This window comes from Zingiber officinale, chromosome 2A, assembly GCF_018446385.1.
Source record: "Zingiber officinale cultivar Zhangliang chromosome 2A, Zo_v1.1, whole genome shotgun sequence".
NCBI classification, from domain to species: domain Eukaryota; kingdom Viridiplantae; phylum Streptophyta; class Magnoliopsida; order Zingiberales; family Zingiberaceae; genus Zingiber; species Zingiber officinale.
Genome location: NC_055988.1, coordinates 165,333,111 through 165,354,124, shown reverse-complemented (window position 1 = coordinate 165,354,124; position 21,014 = coordinate 165,333,111). Strand labels below are relative to the sequence as shown.

General features: G+C 37.5%; 2 protein-coding genes across 2 annotated transcripts; one reads left to right on the top strand and one right to left on the bottom strand.

The window, feature by feature from the left end:
- The first annotated feature begins 15,961 nt into the window (after positions 1–15,961).
- On the top strand, positions 15,962–17,832 carry LOC122043032 (CBS domain-containing protein CBSX6-like). The gene is made up of 2 exons (XM_042603474.1): positions 15,962–16,566; positions 16,958–17,832. The coding sequence occupies exons 1-2, from the start codon at positions 15,965–15,967 to the stop codon at positions 17,697–17,699; spliced, it is 1,344 nt and encodes a 447-aa protein (XP_042459408.1). The 5' UTR covers positions 15,962–15,964; the 3' UTR covers positions 17,700–17,832.
- A 236-nt stretch (positions 17,833–18,068) lies between these two features.
- On the bottom strand, positions 18,069–20,396 carry LOC122043033 (uncharacterized protein At3g27210-like). Its single transcript, XM_042603475.1, has 3 exons — positions 19,908–20,396; positions 18,681–18,758; positions 18,069–18,579 (listed from the first exon to the last, which is right to left on the bottom strand). Exons 1-3 carry the CDS (start codon positions 20,029–20,031, stop codon positions 18,188–18,190), a joined length of 594 nt encoding a protein of 197 aa, XP_042459409.1. The 5' UTR covers positions 20,032–20,396; the 3' UTR covers positions 18,069–18,187.
- Positions 20,397–21,014: the final 618 nt, after the last annotated feature.

Below are 21,014 nucleotides of genomic sequence, written 5' to 3'. Positions count from 1 at the left end.
TAAATGGGGTTGGAATTTGATACAGAAGAAGATGCATATCAATTTTATTTGGCATATGCTAAAAAAGTTGGATTTGGCGTAAGGAGAGGTAAAATCCACAATGATAAATCGGGTAAATTATTTGATAGAGTTTTTTATTATTGTGCCCAAGGCAAAAGAGGAAAAGACAAACAACATCTTTATGTTAAAGCAAGTTGTGATGAAACTAGGTTTGGTTGTGAGGCTAAAATGAAGATTAGTGATCAGAAAAAAAGTAAGTTTACTGTGGTGCAATTTGTTAAAGAGCATAACCATTATCTCTCAAGTCCAAACAAAACTCACCTATATAGAAGTCATAGAAATATATCTTTTTCTATAACGAAACAGATTGAGATTGCAAGTAATGTGAGAATCCCCCCAAAAGCATCTCATGATCTTATGGTGAGACAAGTAGGTGGGAGGGAGAATTTAGGATTTATTTTTGAGGATTACAAAAACTACTTGCGATCCAAAAGAACAATAAATATAAGAGTTGGGGATACAGGGGGTGTATTGGAGTATTTGCAGCAAATGCAGTTTGATGATCCTAATTTTTTTTATGCTATTCAAGTTGATGAAGATGATTTGATTACTAATATTTTTTGGTCTGATGCTAAGATGAGAGTTGATTATGCTAATTTTGGAGATGTTGTTTGCTTTGACACAACCTACAGAAAAAACAATGAAGGTCGACCAATTGCGTTGTTTGTGGGTGTAAATCATCATAAACAATCAATACTTTTTGGTGCTACTTTATTGTATGATGAAACTAGTTTGACTTTTGAGTGGTTGTTAAATACATTAACTAAAGATATGGGTGAGAAAAAATCAACTACTATTCTTACAGATCAAGATGCAACAATGGCAAAGGCATTAGCTTCTAAATGGCCTGAAACACATCATCGTTTGTGCATTTGGCACATTTATCAAAATGTCGTCATACATTTGAGTGGAGTTTTTTCTCAGTTTAGAGACTTTGCTAAAGATTTTGCCTTGTGTGTGTATGATTTTGATAAAGAAGAAGATTTTATTTCAGCATGGAACATGATGTTGGCCAAGTATGCACTTGAAGAGAATGATTGGTTGAGGCGTATGTACAACATAAAGGAAAAATGGGCTTTAGTATATGGACGGCAAATGTTTTGTGCAGATATGACTACAACCCAAAGAAGTGAGAGTATGAATAGTATTGTAAAAAAACATGTCACTTATAAACACAAGTTTTTAGACTTCTTTAATCACTTCCAAAGACTCCTTGATGATCGTCGATATGAGGAATTAAAAGCTGATTTCAGATCAAGTACAACTATTCCATATTTAATGTTTCCAATTGAGATTTTAAAGCATGCTAGTGAAATTTATACTCCTGAGGTATACAAGTGTTTTCAACAAGAGTGGTGCTTATCTCATAATTCTAGTCTTGAAATTTGTGAGGATGTTGATACATTTACTAAATATAAAGTTACTCCTCACAAAAAGAGAAACCATCATATAGTTACATTTGATAAGAAGTCTGAAAAAATTGAGTGTAGTTACAGAAAATATGAATTTGCTGGAATTTTGTGTTCTCATATTCTAAAAATATTTACGTAGAATAATATCATGAAGATCCCGAGTCAGTATGTACTAAAAAGATGGACAAGAAAAGCAAAAATTGGATATTTTGGAGTTAATGATTCAATGGCTAACAATGCTAGTTTGGATCCAAAAGTACTTCAAAACATGCATTACAAAGATTTATGTGGGTTGAATGTTCAGTTGGTTACCAAGGCAACAGAAAGAGATGATACTTACAAGGTTGTTAAAGATGTTATGTTGAGCTTGTGTAAGATGGTGGATGATAAGTTACAAGTTAATGAATCTAATATCCAACAATCAAAAGTGAGCCAAGAATCTTGGAAATTTGATTATGGTGAAGGGAACTTTTCTGGAGTGAAAGGAATTAAAACCAAGAAGAAAACAGTCTCAGGTAAAAGGTTGAAAGGTGGGTTAGAGAAGATTTCAAGGAAAAGAAAAGCATCCAGTAAAACAAATCAAGCTTCAACGATTGTAATGGTTTCTAATCCATAACTTTCAAATTTTTATTTATTTGGTATTATTTGTTGTTAAATTTGAACAACTTAAATTAGTCTCTTTTTTTTGTATAGACAGGGTATAGATCAAACTATTTCTAGCATGGTCGTCGTACAATGTGATCGGATCAATCAACAAGTTAGTATTTGTTTGACTTATGTTAATCTAAGAACAGTTATGTTATAACTATCTAAAACTGTATTTTATTTTTTTATTTTAGCCTATAAATTTCGTGCCAACAATTGGTAGCTCCGTTGATAGTGTTAGTATGACTGAGACACAATTCCTACCATTATTGGCATCATAACTTTCTCAGGTATTTATTTTTAATACAAGTTCACAATCTTTCAGTAAATTGCCTAATTTAATACAAGCCCCATTGATAATGCTTTACTATTATGTCATAGGTGCATCAACCATCTCATATTGGTTATTTTCTGACAAATTACCTAGAATAATGCTACAAAAGGTATGGTGGCTTTTTTCCTTCGGTTTGGTGATTAAAGTGTGTATGTAATGCTATAATTTCAAGTATTGTGCATTTTATAGGTTTTTGTAAAATTTGGAAGCCGGAGATTTTTGATGGGCTGGATTTTGTGAAAACTTATGGATGGAGAATCAAAATAGTGATGGAGCTAGTTTGAGTTTACTTCTTTAGTTTAACACTAAAGTTCATGTTGATTTGTTTGTAAAAATTTGGTAAGAACAATGTCAAGATTTTAGTGTGAATGTATTGATGTGGAATATGCATTTGACCTTGCAATGATATTATTTTATGATGATAAATAGATGAGATTTGGTGTATGGCTGGCATTCAGTTTCTCCACTCTATAGATTTGTATTAGTAGATGAAGTCAATTCACCTTTCACAACCTGAATTAATCTGCCCTCCCTTTTATTGTTTATTATTTTTTGTTTGTTTTTATCAAGGTCAGAAACTTAGTGCAGAAGCAAGAAAGAAAAGGGTGTGGTTGTCAAATAAGCTTAACATTATGATATCTCAGTGTGTTTCAACAGGTTACTTGTATCACTTCAATAATCTTGTGCTTTGGATCCTCTCAATTTGAAGTGGATCTGCTAAGTGGGTTTCAACTAAAGTATGAAACACCACGTTGCACAGTGGCTTGTTCTAACATGCATGATAAGTAATTCTGATTATAATTACATGCTTCCTCGAAGCAAATCTGGTGAGCTTAATTAAGTAGTTACACAGATCTGGATTGGAAACTTTAATTCATCTAGCAGCTGATTCAGTGGAATTTGATATTAGACCTTCCAACCTTTTAGTTGCAGAGTGATCTTGTAAAGTCCAACCTTATTTGCAGTGTAGTCCACATTCTGTCCGTTATGGGTTGATCCATCAACGTAATTTGCCTTGCAGTCAATAACAGCAAGTCAGCTAAGACTTTTAGCTAAAATGTCTTATTCGTAAGAGTATTCTCAGTTGATTATTTCTCTGCAGTTTGTCAAGTCAAAAGCTGATTTGTCATATCCATCCATGTGTCTTCTTTGATTATTTCCCTGTAGTTTCTCATGATCAACCCCAACTCCCTCTTTTCATTTAACAAAGCGGACAGCAATTCTCTATTTCGTCCACTCTGCCTTTGTGTTATGTTTGCCCCTTAAACTCCATGACATATATTGATTATGGGAAGTTGAAAAGATGAATGAGAGGAAAGCTGAGATGTGGATGATGACTCAAACAAGATTTTCTTCCCTGGAATCCATTTGCAATCATCCAAATTTGTTGAACCATCAGATCTCTTCAAGCAATACAATTGATGTAGATCAACTAGCCTCTCCATTGTATACTTCTTTACAGTCAACTAAGGGATGATTACAAAACAAGAGTTCAAATCAGGAAATCAACATTAACTACAGCAATATGCAAAAACTAGCTATCTCCATTGGAACTACTTTGAAAGAATGACAAGCCACATCATAATTAGTAGAACCATGACCATTCCATGAAGTCAATGTCATTAATACAGTGTCACAAGCGTCACACCATTTAGAATTACATAACAATATCAAATTACATCATAAAATAAGTTACATCAACCACATACTCATCATCACAATCCAAATACATACAACTACAACGATAGCAACTCTAAATTTCCTATTCAATGAACATATTTCATCACTCAATTGCATAATTTCATGATTGTTGCTCCCATCATCCAGAACATCATTATATTCACTTGCACCCCCCGTAACTAGTACCTTTCTTCAATTCATTGATCTATAATTTTAATTTTTTGTTATTTATCTTCAACTTAGTAATAATTGTCTTACTTCTCTCTGATAGTTCTGGGTCATGTCATAAGAAAAAGTCACATCCCTTTTGCTAAATTTCAAATCAACTTAATCAAAACTCAATAATTTAAAAACTACAATACCGTGTTGATATTGTTGGTGCGGTTAGTACTAACGGTCTAACTCAAGTTTTGATGAATGACAAAATAGGTTAAGTTAGTTCTGTTGTGATCTAACACTCTGACTGAGTGTACAAGTGAAGCCCAGACAGGTCGACGGGCTGACCTGATGTCTGGCACGAAGTCTAAACGGGTCGACGGGCTAACCGGGTGTTTGGCACGAAGTCCAGCTAGGTCGACGGACTGACCGGATAGCTGGCACGAAGTCCAGACGGGCCGAAGGGCCGACTGAACGTCTGGCAAGTAAGAGAAGGTAAGTCACTGGAGGGGAGTGACTATGAGAACGCGTTCCCAGGAAGGGAACATTAGGCGTCGATCCGACTTAGACCTATTTCGGATCTCTAAGTCGAGATCATGACTAGATTCCGATCTGGAGGAGACAGAATCTAGCTAATACTCTGCTTATTAACTTTAAATTGTGCTAACACTTTGTTTTGCAGGATAATATTATTTGCATTTTGCCTCGAACTAACTCTTTCTTGCAGGAGAAGGATTTTCTGCAGAAGAGTGGTCCGGGCGCCCGGAGGTGAACTTTTATCTGCAACATCATTTCGCCATGTGGAGTGCCCTGGTTGGCTCGGCTACGTCATATTCAAGGCGCCCTGGAAGTTCCAGGCACCCCAAACCTCCTATATATGGAGGGTAAAGGCTGGAGTCATTACAATAACGAAAGATCTACTCCTCTGTGCTCCTACGACGCTGCGAAAGTTCTCCGACAAAAGTGCTATTTCTATTTCTGTCTTTTTTACTTATTGTTGGCTTTCATTTTCTCTAATTAATTCCTGTACTTAGTTTGTAATAATCTTTCAAATTATTAGTGATTGGCCATCGAAAGTACCCTTGTGTGCAGGCCTTGGAGTAGGAGTCGACAAAGGCTCCGAACCAAGTAAAAAACTACTAGTGTCACTCTTTCTTTTTGTTTATTCTTTTCCCATTGTGCGCTTACTCTACGAGATTTTTTTAATCGATATTCACCCCCCCCCCTCTATCAAATTCACGATCCAACAAGTGGTATCAGAGCAGGTACCGCTCTGATTTGGTGCAACCACCAATCAGACTAGGGGTGAAACTAGTTTCTTTTCTTTTTTCTTCGGTTTTCAGATTTTTGTAATTTTCCAAACTGGTACTATTATCTTTTTGGAAATTTTTTCGTTGCAATCAACCTGAATTTGTGCAACACTAATTCAGTTCTTAAATTATTTCTATCTTATCCCGCACTACTAATCCAAGACCTAGTCTTAGGATTTTTTTCTATTTCTTTACTTGTGTGCAGGATGTCTCAAATTGAAGGCTTCAGCACAGTATGTCCTCCCCTGTTCAACGAGGATGATTTTCTGTACTGAAAGAAGCGGATGGAGGTCTACCTGAAAACGAATTTCGACTAATGGTTCAACGTCACAAGAGGCTACAAAGCACCAGTCGACAACTATGGAATTCCACTGGACTCGGAACAGTGGACTCCGGACATGAAGAAAAAAACGTCAATGGATTTCAAAGCACTCAACACACTTCAATGCGGACTGACGAAGGAAGAATTGAACCAGGTAGGACCGCACCAGAACGCGAAGGAATTGTGGGACAAATTGATCGAACTACACGAAGGGACAAGCGACACCAAGGTAACGAAGCGCGATCTTTTGTTAAATAGATTATTTAACATTAAAATGCAGGAAGGAGAGACAGCGAGTCAGTTTCATGCAAGGATCAAGGACATCCTCAACGAACTTCACACAATAGGCCATCAAATGGAGAACCGGGATCTAATAAGGTATGCTTTAAACGCTTTACCGCGCAATAATTTGTGGTCATCTATCGTGGATGCCTACAAAATTTCTAAAAATTTATCTAAATTAAAATTAGATGAACTGTTTTGCGAATTAGAATTGCATAAGAAAACTAACGTTAGGGCCAAGAAAGGTGTAGCTTTGTTTGCATGTTCATCCAAGGAAAGGACAAAAAAAAAGCTTGAGGTTGAAGATGGGTTTGACCAGGACTCTGAAGACGAATAATACCTGATGAATCTGGTAAGGAAAACGTTCACCAGGAGAAAGAAAAGCTTCAGCAAGAAGGACATGCAAAAAAGATCAACTCCCCAAATGAACCAAGAAACGTGACCTGCTCCGGATGCAACAAGAAGGGTCACTACAAGAACGAGTGTCTGGCCGAAACTGAAGAGCGACAAGACAAAGACATCCAAGAAGAAGGCTCTCAAAGCGACTTGGGGTGACTATTCCTCACACGAATCGGAGACCGAAGATCAGAAGCACCATAGCCACCTCGCACTAATGGCCCTCGAAGAAGAATCGGAAGACGGGTCCGAACCTGAATCGAGCCACGAGTCCGTACTTGTTTCCGAAGGTCCCGACGACGTAAACTTTAATTTGAATAGAAAATTCTTTAAAATTATTGCATGCCTGAATAGTAAATTAATTACTTTAGAAAAAGAAAACAAATTGCTCCTTGAGGAAAATCAAAACCTCAAGGAACAAATCAAAAATTCAAATCCAACTCAAGACCCAACACTTGAGGAGAAAAATTTATCACTAAAAATAGAAGTTAATAAATTAAAAGATCTCTTAGAAAAATTTACAAAAAGATCTAAGAATTTAGATCTAATTTTAAATAATCAAAAGACAATCTACAACAAAACCGAGCTTGGCCATAAGTCAAGTTTGAATAAAACATTTAAATCGTTAATAACCCAACACAAACAATCAAGTAAAGCTTGGGTTCCGAAAACGTGCTTAACCACACAAGTAGGACTTAATCAATACTACATGCCCAAAGAAAAAATATATTATGTAAAATCAAATAAATCAACTCAACAACCAAAATACAAACCCAGATCAACAAATTCAAAATCTAAATATTTTAAACCCCACCAAGACCTAGAATATCACCAACTCAATTATAACTATAAAAAGAGCAGACATAAACCAAAAACTAAAAATCAAAAATAAAGACCAATAATTCAGAGGTAGGCTCCAGAATAGCTGGCACCTCCAAAACTAACCTACCCGACAGGGTAACCCAAACTAACCTACCCGGCAGGGTAGTTAAGACTAATTAGAAAGGGACCAAGTTTAACTTGACCTATGGTATTGGTGAAGTTTTGGATGATAGTACGTTTGGGAAGCTTAGTCTATGCATGTCTAGGAAGATATGGCTTTGACCTGGTGCGTTTGGCTAAGTGGAACTAACCAAAGCTACCCTTTATAGATCCTAACCAGTTAGACCAAGGTTTTGTATTAAGTTCAGTGGATAAGACTATTTGGAAAACCTCGAAAGCATGGTTACTCTAATGATATCCAGGTGACTCACCATAGCTCAGAAGTTTATCCAAAGAATGTCTATTTGTTGAGCCCAAAACTAAATCTGAATCTAACACAAAGTTAAATCAAACCCTAAAATTGAATCTAATTCATCTCACAAAATTATAAGATTCCCTGATTGAAAACGTAGATCGGGTGAGATGACTAAAGACTCAATTAATTAAAATTTAATTATTAAATTAAATTATTAAATTAAATTAAATTAAATTAAATTAAATTAAGTTAAATTAAATTAAGTTAAGTTAAATTAAATTAAGTTAAATTAAATTAAATTAAATTAAATTAAATTCTTTTAAAAACTTTACAAATTATTTTAAAAATTCTTTTAAAAAACTTTAAAAATTCTTTTAAAAACTTTTTAAAAAATATTTTAAAAAATATCTTAAAAATTCTTTTAAAATTTTAAAAATCATTTTAAAAAGTCTTTTAAAAAAAAACACGAAGTCAAAAACCAGGGGCGAACGCCCCTGGTATTCCCTTCCGGGTGCCCTGCCCCAGCTGATCTCGGGCGCTCGAAAAGGGCCCGGGCGCCCAGAGTCCCCTATATATAGGGGGCAGGGGCACCCTCTCCCTTTGCTCCACATCTTCTTCACTCTTGTCAAGGCTCTTTTGGAACTTTACCGCGAGAGTGATCAAAATTAAAATTTTATTTCATTTTGCGGTTATTACGCTGCTGCGAATCAACCGAGGTCGTCATCTCTAAAAATTTTACTCACGATGCCTCGGTAAATTTCTTTGTTCCTCTTAAGTTTCCTTTAAATACTTCACTGATTTTTTTTGCTTAGTATAGTCTTTTTATATAATGTAGAAAACGTTCTAGATCTGGTGCTGGGCCCTCTACTGCTAGTATTGACCCTAGGTTCCCTACTGACGAACTTAGGATTAGATTTGAGTAGACCATCTATATGCCTATTAGGACTAAGTGCTTAGATAGAGAGTTTTTCTTGTGTTCCTGTTTTCCCGCTGTAGAGGTCATTAACCATTATAACTTACGAAACCTTGTTTACTGTACAAGTTCAGTAAACATAAGTTTATGTGCTGAATTTTATAATAACTTAGTTAGGGTAGATGATCTTACTTATACTACTAGGGTAGCTGGTATGGATATCACATTATCTCCTACCACTATTCAAGACTTCTTAGAGTTACGACCATCTACGTGCCCCTTTCAGTGTTACCCTCCTAGGGATTTACCATTTGGTGATCCTTACTCACACATCACTCTGGATACGATTTACTCGTATTTTTTTAGAGGAGAGCGAGTACCTACTGTGACTATGTTTAGGTCAGTTGGCCTTCAAGTTCATAATTATGTACTCTATAGGATTTTAGTCTTCTGTATCTTACCACTGTCCACTCGCGACATAGCGATGATGCGTCCATTTCATTCCTTTCTCTTGTATGTCCTTTGCCATAGATTAGACATAGATATCAGTTTACATATCTTTCAGACCATTATCCACTCAGCTGGAGTCACTACCAACTCTCGAGTTCATATGCCGTATTATCATATTTTGACGGCATATTTCGCCTCCCTACGTATTAACGTCACTCGAGGTGATATTCGAGTCATGATTGAGTTCGACGTCTTAGGACCTAGGAGCTTCTCTCTAGGAGGTGTCCATATAGATGATGAGGGTGTCTTATCTTGGCAGAGGGGGGCACAACACCAGCCAGACCCAGATGCCCAGGAGGAGGCAAAGCAGGATGAGTTTATGGTCGCACTATTCGACGAGGACGCTCCGGCTTCTTTACCACCTCCACCTCCAGGCCGAGCACCTCGTCCCACTCCTCGCACTCTAGGCGATCGAGTTGCCGGACTCGAGCTATCCATGACGAGTCTTCGTCAGGAGGTCTCCAACTTGAGACGAGACATGAGACAGGATATCTCCGACCTTCGACGTGATTTATCTAGTTCCCGAGAGGATGCCCGGACCCATCACACAAAGCTGATCAAGATGTTACGTTCATTGGGATTCGGGCCACCCCCCTCCTCCTCATCTCGATAGACTTCATCATCACTATGTATATTCTATTATGATCATTGTATGTTGGCATTGACATTGACATTGACTTATACTATTTTGAGTTACTTCGACTTAAGTATATCTCGACTTTGACAATGATTTAGTCTGATTTGTTTATTAGACTAGGATACAAAAATTGCAAAACCCGTTTTCAAAAAATAATATTTTTAAATTCTAGGATAAAATCTTTTTTTTTAAATCTTCCATTTCTAGAATTTTTAAATCAGTTTTAGCCTTAGCCTAGAACAATCTCTTAGAAAGCATGTTCCCCTAGGGCTAGTACTTGAGCATCTCACCAACACCCTAGGATTTCCTTGTTTGTGATTGTAGAACATAGAAAGGAGTGAGATGTATAGGCAAATTGCCTGAACTTAAGATGCTTATTTCAGTGCATCGATATAAGTCAGGGCGTTAAATACCAAATAGATATTAATCAAGGTGAGTCATTCATTTTAGTCAAACACTAACTGATGATGATTAGACTTAATTTGACTAACCAAGTGAAAGCTGTTATCCTCTAATAGTCAGTGAGTAGTTAACTGGTTAGACAGATTTTGTAATGTCAGGTTCAGGGGGAAGTTTAATTATTTTTATGCTTATTTTAAAATTAATCTTTGAAAAATATTTTTTTAAAAAAAAATTAGCTTTTCAAAATTAGTTTTGAAAGTTAAAATTATTTTTGAAAATTAGCTTTATTTTCAAATTATACTCTACTTGGGTTTTCAAATGATACCTTCTAAACTTAGTTTTAAAAAGATGATTTTGAAAATTGGACTCTTCATTCTGAAAATTGTATTCTACTTGGGTTTTCAAATGATACCTTCTAAAATTAGTTTTAAAAAGATGGTTTTGAAAATTGGACTCTTCATTCTGAAAATTATATTCTACTTGGGTTTCAAAATATATTTTTGTAAATTTATTTAAAAGGTTACAAAGTCAAAATTAAAAATAAATTTTACTTAGTTAAGTTTTACAAACTAAAACTTGATGTTACTTAGTTTTAAAAACTTGACTTAAAAAATGCTATCTTTGTAAATTATGTTTCCAAATTGCAAAACTCTTTTCGAAAGATTAAGTTATCCTTCTAAAGTTAAAAAGTAGCTACTTTGAAAATGATAAAAGTTAAAAGCTTAAGCTTAAACTCCCCCAAAATAATCTGACTTACATTTATAGATTTTTATTAACATTGCATTTTTAATTACAATTTATTCTATATTTTTTTGATAAATGTCAAAGGGGGAGGGTTAGGTGGTTAAGTTATACAAACAGCAAAATTTAAAAACAAACTTAACAACCTTATGCTTGTTTTTACTTACATATTTTTTCACTAACTTAATCAGGTTGTCATTGAATCAAAAAAAGGGAGATTGTTGGTGCGGTTAGCACTAACGGTCTAACTCAAGTTTTGATGAATGATAAAATAGGTTAAGTTAGTTCTGTTGTGATCTAACACTCTGACCGAGTGTGCAGGAGAAGCCCAGACAGGTCGACGAGCTAACCTGATGTCTGGCACGAAGTCCAAACAGGTCAACGGGCTGACCGGACGTTTGGCATTAAGTCCATCTAGGTCGACGAACTGACCGGATAGCTAGCACGAAGTCCAGACGGGTCGAAGGGCTGACCGAACGTCTGGCAAGTAAGAGAAGGTAAGTCACTGGAGGGAGTGACTATGAGAACGCGTTCCCGGGAAGGGAACATTAGGAGTCAATCCGACTTAGACCCATTTCGGATCTCTAAGTCGAGATCGTGACTAGATTCTAGTCTCGAGGAGACGGAATCTCGCTAATACTCTGCTTATTAACTTTAAACTGTGCTAACACTTTGTTTTGTAGGATAATATTATTTGCATTTTGCCTCGGACTTACTCTTTCTTGCAGGAGAAGGATTTTCTGGAGAAGAGTGGTCCGAGCGCCCGGAGGTGAACTTTTATCCGCAACATCATTTCGCCACGTGGAGTGCCCTGGTTGGCTCGGCTACGTCATATTCAGGGCGCCCTGGAGGTTCCAGGCGCCTCGAACCTCCTATATAAGGAGGGTAAAAGCTGGAGTCATTACAACAACGAAAGATCTACTCCTCTGTGCTCCTGCAACACTGCGAAAGTTCTCCGACAAAAGTGCTATTTCTATTTCTGTCTTTTTTATTTATTGTCGGCTTTCTTTTTCGCTAATTAATTCCTGTACTTGGTTTGTAATAATCTTTCGAATTATTAATGATTTGCCCATCGAAAGCACCCTTGTGTGCGAGCCTTGGAGTAGGAGTCGACAAAGGCTCCGAACCAAGTAAAATACTGTGTCACTCTTTCTTTTCGTTTATTCTTTTTCTGCTGCGCGCTTACTCTACGAGATTTTTTTTAATCGATATTCCCCCCCCCCCCCCCCTCTATGGAATTCATGATCCAACAGATATAATGAAAACTTACTCTATATTTTGGACATGAAAAAAATCACCTTCCTGGATTAGATTCCGTCCATGATGTTTGGAGAGTAGCTCGTAACCCACAATAACATAATATGTGGGGAGTGTCACATTGCTCATCGTTTATACGTCTTCGACTGAAAGATGATACTGATGAAGAGCCAACTGCCATGATTTTCTTTCCTTGTACCTAAACAACACCAATATGCAAAAAAAAACTTCCTATGAATCAAATAATCAAATTAAGATATTTAAAAAATAGCAACTCAAGGGACATCTAACATGAATTGTAATACCTTAAACTAAATCAACTATAGTTTAAAGGATTTACTTCTGAGAATGATCAGCAGCACAACCAAGAATAAATGACAAGTTTTTCAACAGCAACTCAAAAAAACAGCACATCACTCAAAAAACAGCACATCAAAAAACAACAACTCAAAAAACAACAATTGTAACACAAAAAAAAAAGAAACTGAGAAATGGAAACAGAAAACAACACATCACTCAAAAAAAGCACATCAAAAAATAGCAACTCAAAAAACAGCAATTGTAACAAAAAAAAAAAGAAACTGAGAAATGGAAACAGATTAAATCTGTTTCATCATAATTTTTGTATTTATGTAAATTAATAATTTGGACAACTTCATCAAAAAAACCATTAAATTGGCCACGGGAGGGAGACAACTTCATCCAAGCAAACAAAATTCAGGTTTGCAACTAACTGATATGAGAAGTTTTCAACCACTATTACCTAATCCAGGGAGGGAGGTGGTTGGAGTTGAGGGAAGTCGCTGGAGGCCACGGGAGGGAGGCGGCTGGAGGTCACAAGAGGGAGGTCGGTGCGATGCTGGAGGCCGTTGGAGGTCAGCGACACAGCAAGGAGGGAAACGGCGTTGGAGGAGGAGGTCGCGGGAGGGAGGCGGCTGGAGGTGAGGGAAGTTGTTGGAGGCCCCTGGAGGTCGGCGACGTAGCAAGGAGGGGAGACGATGTTGGAGGAGGAGGCCGCAGGAGGGAGGCCACGGGAGGGATGTCGTCGCGGAAGGTCAGCGATGCTGGAGGGACACAACGTCGGAGGGAGGTGCCGCAGGCGACGGTGGAGGTAGTTGGAGGGAGGCTAGGGCTTTTGGTCGAGAGAGGGCTTTTGGGTGTTAGCGCGTGCACGTATTTGCCACGTGAAGGAGGTTTTATACCAGTTGTGTGGTCTAGGGGCAGACCAAGAAAAATAGGTCCAGAAGATCCGCCCCCGAGAAATAGGGAGTAAGTTAATGGAGAGTTTTTTTTTTTACTTAATTGCAAATTCTTTGTATAATTACAAATTCACTTACTAAGTACTTATTACTTTATTTTGGGTTACCCCTAACTTTAACTCGGATTGATGCATATTAAAAATAAGAAGATTGAAAGTACCCCATGATAGTTTTGATGTGGTCAACTGAATTAAGTTAGGTCATGTTGTGTTTGATATCTTGTGTTTAAATGTGCAAGAACTTAGGAGCACAAGAAGTAGAGTGAAAGACGCCGCGGACGAGAAGGATGACACGGAAATTGAGTCAACAGACTCGGTGCATCCAAAAGACGAGAAGCTGCGGAAGAATACACCTGTGGAGGCGCCACAAGAAGAAGACCAATTGAAGGCTGATCTACCTTGTGGAAGGTGTCTTCCATAACCTATGGAAGGCACCCTTATAGAAGGCGCTTTCAAGCAGTTAGCTGAAGATAAAGTTTTATCTTCGACGGATAAAACTTATCTTATTGAATGCGTCTTAGACCATCTTGAAGACACTTCTGAGCAACGGATAGATTTTTCAAGGGGCTATAAAAAGACCCCTGGAGATAAGAATTCAATAACAATTTTTGTATTAACTTCCTAGTTATTTTCTAAACTATCAAAGAGTATAAGAGGTATCTCTACCTTCAATGAAAGAGAATTTTAATACGCTTTCAACTCCCTTGGATTAAAACCTCTCTGATTGTAACTAAGAGCATCCACATCGACTACCCTATCCAAAGATTTTACCCTAAATTTTGGATAAGATAGCTAAAAAATCTTTGCATCAACTACCTTATTTATTCCCTAAATTTAGATTTGATGAATAGTGATTCCCTAAATTTAGGGAATGAAACCTCTACCCTAAAAATAAAATAATATTTTTTTAATCTCTCCTTCCAATCATTTTTTCAATCTCTCCCATTCCACTTATTGCATAAATATAATAATAATAAAAAAAAAAGAATAAAATAATAAAAAATTAAGGATAATGAAAATTTTAGGATAATTGACGTAATGTATAGTGAAAATTGATTGTCTAAATTTAATAAAGTGAATTATTTATCCTAAATTTTAGATATAGTGATAGAGAAACTTATGTGGATGCTCTAAGTAAACTCCAGTATCCCTTACTCATTTCCCTAAGTTGTTAATTCTTTTTAATGTTAATTGTTTATGTTTAATTAACTTGTATCCTTGCTAAGTTTAAGTAAGAGAAAATTCTAACTTTGATTTCAAGACTATTCATGTCTTTTGAATTGACCTAATGTGGACCAACATTAACGTAAGGTACCAATTAAGAGAGCTGCATCATTCCGAGATCGGGCGTAATTCAATATAGTTATGTGGTTTAGTTCATCAATTATGTTAATGTCATCCAATGGATGTGTGTGGAACGACCAGATCGATCCGCAAACAACTCTCCTTCTACATCCAAGCACCGAGTAGTGCTGGGATAACAAACCTCACTGTTGTTTTTTCAGTAGCCCCGGGGATCTTTAGTGAGTTTGATAAGGCAAGAACTTTCGAGATGGACATCGGAGTCAAGAGAGCAAATAATGAAATCCTTAACACCTGAGAATCTGATCCCAAGAGGAATGACAACCTCTGCAATTTCATGTCATAATTCAGAAAACCTTGTAGAACGGTAGGGCTTACATGTTTTTTTTATATATAATTCAAATGTCTAAACTTAATTATTTTGGAGCATTAAAAAAAACGCAAAATAGCACTCTCATATATAAATATAGGGATGATAATTTGGATCAGATTTAAAGTGACAGATTTAGATGGGCAGATTGGTAATTGAAACATTAAAATCTGAACTAAATTTAATTAATATTTTAATCAAATTATTCAATCTGAACAACCTGATTTGTTTATTTATATTTGATTCGAATCCGACCAAAATAATCTATTCATAAACTATGTTCATCTTAATATTAATATGAATCTGATCTGAAAAAACTTATTTTATTAAAATATACTTATTTTAACCAAATTCTGATCTAAATTTGATCTAAAAATATTTATAAACGAATTTACGGATTATAATCGGATAATTTTAGATTGATCTAAACCAGACCCACTTATTAATCATGTCAATCATATATTTCATCTTAAAAAATATCCTAATTCGAGCTATCAACTATTAATTTAATCAAAATTATTATATTAAAAATATTTTTTTTATCAATTTGATAAAAACTACTAGATACTTCAATATAATTTTAAATTTATTTTGATTATATTTAAATATTTTTTATTAAAATTAAAAAATTATTTATTATAATAATATTTTATATATAATAATTTTAATTAAATTAAGTCAGCAACTACGTCGTAACACAACTACCACACGGGGAAAGGTAACCACTCTCAACTGAATTGATGATCATCACGATCATCAACTCCGAAACCGTCCGCCGAGAATGCCGTTTCCACACCGGCATCTGTACCAGAGCACCCTTTCGGCACGAAGGGTGGATCCCACGTTCGGAAAATGGAGTGAAATTGTGGGTAGAGCGGTTAATTCTTATCTGCTATTTTCATGCCCCCATCACAAACTTGGCCAATCGAAAGCCCCTCCTTTTTTCCCCATCTCGACTCCGATCGCCTCCTCCTCCTCCTCCTCCGGCGAGAGGCAGCGCCATTTTTATGGCCTTCGTGTTCCACAACCATGCAGCGGGCGATCTGACGCTGGGGAAGCCGGAGCTCGTGGAGTTCTCGGAGGCGGAGACGCTGGAGGCCGCCGTCTGGGCCATCGCTGCGTCCCCCGAGGCCACGATCCCTGTCTGGCGCAAGCGCTCTCCGGCCGAGGATGCAGCCGGGATCCCGTGCTCCGATAGGTTTTTGGGGATGATCAACTCGCTGGAGGTGGCCGCCTTCCTCGCTAGGACCGGCGGCGATCACGACCGCGCCATGCGGACGCCGGTCTCGGAGGTCGTCACGCCCAATCCCAGCCTCCTGAAGGAGGTGGATCCCCGCGTGAGGTCAGATTTATTATCTCTTTTGATTGTTTTTCACTCGTCGTCGATCCCGATCCATTTGATCGGCTTTTTGATGGAGGAATCCCTCTTGTTTTTTCCTCACTTTTTCGATTAGAAAAGATCACGAATCATCGAATTCCAAGAACCTTAATTTTCCTCACTAATTTAATCGTCTCTGTGAATGATCCAAGAACCCTATCTACATCTCCAGGATCCTTGAAGTGTTCTTGGTATGTCAAATTCGTACCTGCGGCAGAACATGATTCTTCACGATTTTGTTGTAGGATTTGGGCGTATCTTCTTACTCGTAGAACTATGGAATTTATTTGTGAATTCGCAGTCAATCGATGTTCTTGATGCTCCCAATTTACTTCACATACTCGCAATCTGCCAGGTTAGTCGATGTTCTTGAGGTGATGAAGACAGGAGTTAGATGTTTGCTCGTGCGCAAAAGCTCAAGCGGCCTAGAATCCATAGCCACCAAAGCGAGCGACAACGCTCGACCTTCCACTTCGTCTTCTTCGCACCACGACGACAGGTTCTGCTGCCTCTCCCGCGAAGACGTCGTACGGTTCCTGATCGGCCACCTCGGCGCTCTCGCTCCCATTCCGCTCTCCTCCATCTCTTCCCTCGGAGCTTTCTCCCCGCACTACTCCCACATCGAAGCCTCTTCCCCCGCCATGCGAGCCCTCGCCAAGATGCCGAACGACCCCTGCGCCATTGCAGTGGTGGAGACGAACCCCGACGGCACTCACAGGATTCTCGGCGACATCTCGGCCTACAAGCTTTGGAAATGCGACTGCCCGGCCGCCGCGTGGGCCTTGAGGTGCCTGTCCGCGGGGCAGTTCGGGATGGGCGTGGAGGACGGCGACAGTTCACGGGCAGAGGATGCGTCGAACGGCGGCGCCGGGGGGAGGCCGAGGAGCATGCGTTGGGGGGCGAGCAAGCCGCTGAGGTGCAAGGACACGAGCTCGCTGGCGGCGGTGATGGCTCAGATGCTGTCGCACAGAGCCACGCACGTCTGGGTGGTCGACGCGGAGTCGGAGGACGACACCTTGGTGGGTGTGGTCTCGTACACCGACATCTTGGACGCCGTCGCCAGGTATCCTACGATCATGAGGCCTCGAAATATTTGATTTTCCCTTTTTTTTCTTTTTCTTTTTTTTTTAAAAATAATTTTAAATTTCTTTGAACGGGGTTTTGTTTCGGTGGTAAATTTTAAAATGCTTCCTAATATTTACTAATTTACAATGTTGAGATTTTGATTCATATTTTTTTTTTAAAAATATGAATGTGTGTTGTGTTTACTTGGAAGGAGAGAAAATGGAAGGAAAAGGATGAGAAGTGTGGTCAAAAACCACGTGTATTTTTGTTTTCTCTTTCGTAGGATAGCACAAAAGACCGCATAGCTTGGATACAAGAGATAAGAGAAAGGAAGGGAAGGGAGAGCTATAAATAATGTTTGTTTACTTCGGCAGGTGAATAGAAGAGGGAAGAGAATCAGATTCATTCAAAATTCATTTCACTTTTCGGAAAAGGATATTTTGGTACGATAGCTAGCAAAGATCAGTAAGAGTATTTGCCCAATTTTGTAATAGTTATGTCGAGGTTAGGATCATCACAATCATTCAACTTGCAAGCTCGGCAAGCAACAATGACCATCCTTCCATGTTTTGCCTTTCTTCTTCTTATCTCTACGAGGCGTTGTTACACCAGCTTCATCAGCAGAATTACTCGACAAGTATTGATTTCCATTCGACAATCCTCTTGATCTATCTTTCTCAACTTCTGTCATTCCATTGGTCTCCGTGTTCGCTTCAGCAGCGGTTGGTGCATCAATTACTCGTTCTCCGCGAGATGTTTCCTGTAGAAGGTCGCTTAGTTTCTTTCTTCCCGTCGGAGATGGCTCAGACTTGGTGTCAAGGTGCTTGTCGATAAATATGGCATCATCTAGCACAGGATTTGATTGCTGATTTGCCGGATGGTCAGGAGTATTTCCTCGTGACGGCGTGGAGTCTGCATAACAAATTGAATGGGGTATGAAATAATTGGTATCGATAATGATCCCAACATGTTGAAGCATCAGGAAAAAAAAACCCCCATGGAGTGCCAAATACCTCCATTGACACTGAAAAAATCATCTTCGCAGTCAGAATCTAACCATACTTTCGAGTCGAAGAATAGTTCTCCGTCTTCTGCATGGATGTCAAACAAGAATGAATCACACTAAAAAAAAAGTCGTTCGAGATCATTTCTCCTGGAAATTGTTGCTGAATATATACGAATTTGTTAATTGCGAAAAGTTGTTAAACATTTTGAACTTTATATTTGCCACCATGAATGTTTGTAACAATAAAAGATGAATGCTGTGCTATGAATATGACTAGTTTCGGGAGAAGATTGAAGTGTTGTTGGGGACACGGTAAAAGATGCAAAGTTGTCATCTTAGAAAGATCAGTAACTAAACTTGTCTTAGCTAAGTCGATTTTCTTGTTCCAAACTGAAATTTTTGATGTATCAGTTTACCAAACTAGATAGATACAAATTGAATGAGATATATCTATAATGAACATTGCCATTCTTCAGTTGTTGACTGAATGACCTAAATCTTTACTGGACAAGGTTAACCATAATTAGTAGAAAGAGGAAACGCTTTAGGTTGCCAAGGCCGATATTTTAAAAGATGTCTTGCTTAACAATTCCACAAACAATTTCAATACATGACCGGCGAGCAGTTACCGACTGACTTAACAAGTTCAATATTGCAACTTCTAGTGCCTCCTCAAATTGAAATCAAACTAATTGTGATGAACCAGTTCAGTAAAAATCTAATAGAAGGAAATAAAAATTGCAAACACAAGCAAATAAAGAAAGAGTTTAACTAGAAAAGAGAAGTTATCTAGCCAAAGTTATCGACAAGCCAAACAAACTCACTTTAAAACCTATCCAAGGAAGCCAACAAAGAACTTGTCCAATAAGATCAATTTAATAGATGAATTCATCCAACAAAGAATTTGTTCCCTTCTAGTCTAACACGCACCCGATCGATCCCAACCCATATCCATGTATCCTCCAAGAGCAACTCTTTGGTCTTAAGAATGCTGGTTTTAAGCAAGAGTAGCATGTAAAGAGTTGTCTGTAAACCCTAAACTCCTCCATGACTCCTCTACAACTCAAGTTCTTCATTGTTGCCACATTTACACCACCGCGATAAAGGAAACGATCTATTCAAATGCAGTAAGCCACAAAATCCCCCCAAAATCTGACATTTACCTTCAAGTATCAGAAATGGAGAAGAAAAAAAAAAAGGAGGAACGACAAATCGGCTTAAGAAGAGACCGTACCAAAGTCCGGGACATCGAGATCGAATCGCCCCACGGGATTGTCCCAGGTCAAAGGCCTCTCCTTGGCCGGAGAAGAAAGGAAGAACCTCTTCGCCCTGGAGCCAAACCCTAAGCAACGCCTCATGGCTGCCGCCTGCCAACACGAAGGGCTTTACTTGGACCGGAAGGGCCTTCAAGCTTCTCCAACTTGTCGAGAGAAGGAATTAATGGCGTCAATGAATTCCCCACCCACTAAATCTCTGCCTTTCTGATGCTGTCACATCGATGAGCAGCGCAATGAACAGCCGGGTTTGTACGTCAAGTTGCTTCGATTCCGCTCCCATTTAAGAAGGGAAGAGGAGGATGAGCGCGCTGCTGACGCGATCGACTTCGGCGATTCTGCCATTGTCATGGCTGTGGAAAGGGGGAAGGCGATCGGATTTGTTAATGGATCTGGAAAGAGAAAGCGAGGGCAGAGAGAGAAAAAAAAGTTGGGAATTTATGATAAAAGGAAAGGAAAATTGAATGCTGTGTGTTAAAAATTTTATGATAAAATATGGAAAAATTTACCTGCACTTCAAATTATAATTTAAATTTTGCATCCTGTATTTAAAAAAAAAATCACTCCTAATCAAATATAGGAGATCAATTTAACTAATTATTCTTTATATTTGTTAAATATAAAAATCTAAAAATATATATAATTTTTTTAAAATTTAGCAGATTAAATTAAAATCTAATATACTCTTTTTCCATCTCAATTAAATAAAAATATATTAAATTTTTTTAAATAACACTAAAAGATATTACATTCTCTTTAAATAGTATTAAATTTAAGATGAATTATATTAATTTGTTTATTTCAATTTCTTCGTACAAATATTATTATCTAATTACTCCTCGTATATTTTAAATATAAAAAATTTAAAAATAAGTATAATTTTTTTTAAATTTAATACTTTAAATTATAATCGAGTATAATTTTTATCAAATTGATTATGATTTTTTAACATTTAGTATAATTTATCTTAAATTCAATACTATTTAAAGAGAATGTAATATATTTTCTATTAAATTGAGCATCATTTAAAAAAATCTAATATATTTTTATTTAATTGAGGTGGAAAA

What these genes read in the sequence shown, in the direction of transcription:
- LOC122043033 (XM_042603475.1), bottom strand. Translation starts at nt 20,031, where the DNA reads ATGAGGCGTTGCTTAGGGTTTGGCTCCAGGGCGAAGAGGTTCTTCCTT. An exon ending in TCTCGATGTCCCGGACTTTG is followed by an intron (nt 18,759 to 19,907) that starts GTACGGTCTCTT and finishes ACATCCATGCAG; the next exon opens with AAGACGGAGAACTATTCTTC. An exon ending in TTTTTTCAGTGTCAATGGAG is followed by an intron (nt 18,580 to 18,680) that starts GTATTTGGCACT and finishes TTTGTTATGCAG; the next exon opens with ACTCCACGCCGTCACGAGGA.
- LOC122043032 (XM_042603474.1), top strand. Translation starts at nt 15,965, where the DNA reads ATGATCATCACGATCATCAACTCCGAAACCGTCCGCCGAGAATGCCGT. An exon ending in GAGGTGGATCCCCGCGTGAG is followed by an intron (nt 16,567 to 16,957) that starts GTCAGATTTATT and finishes GCAATCTGCCAG; the next exon opens with GTTAGTCGATGTTCTTGAGG.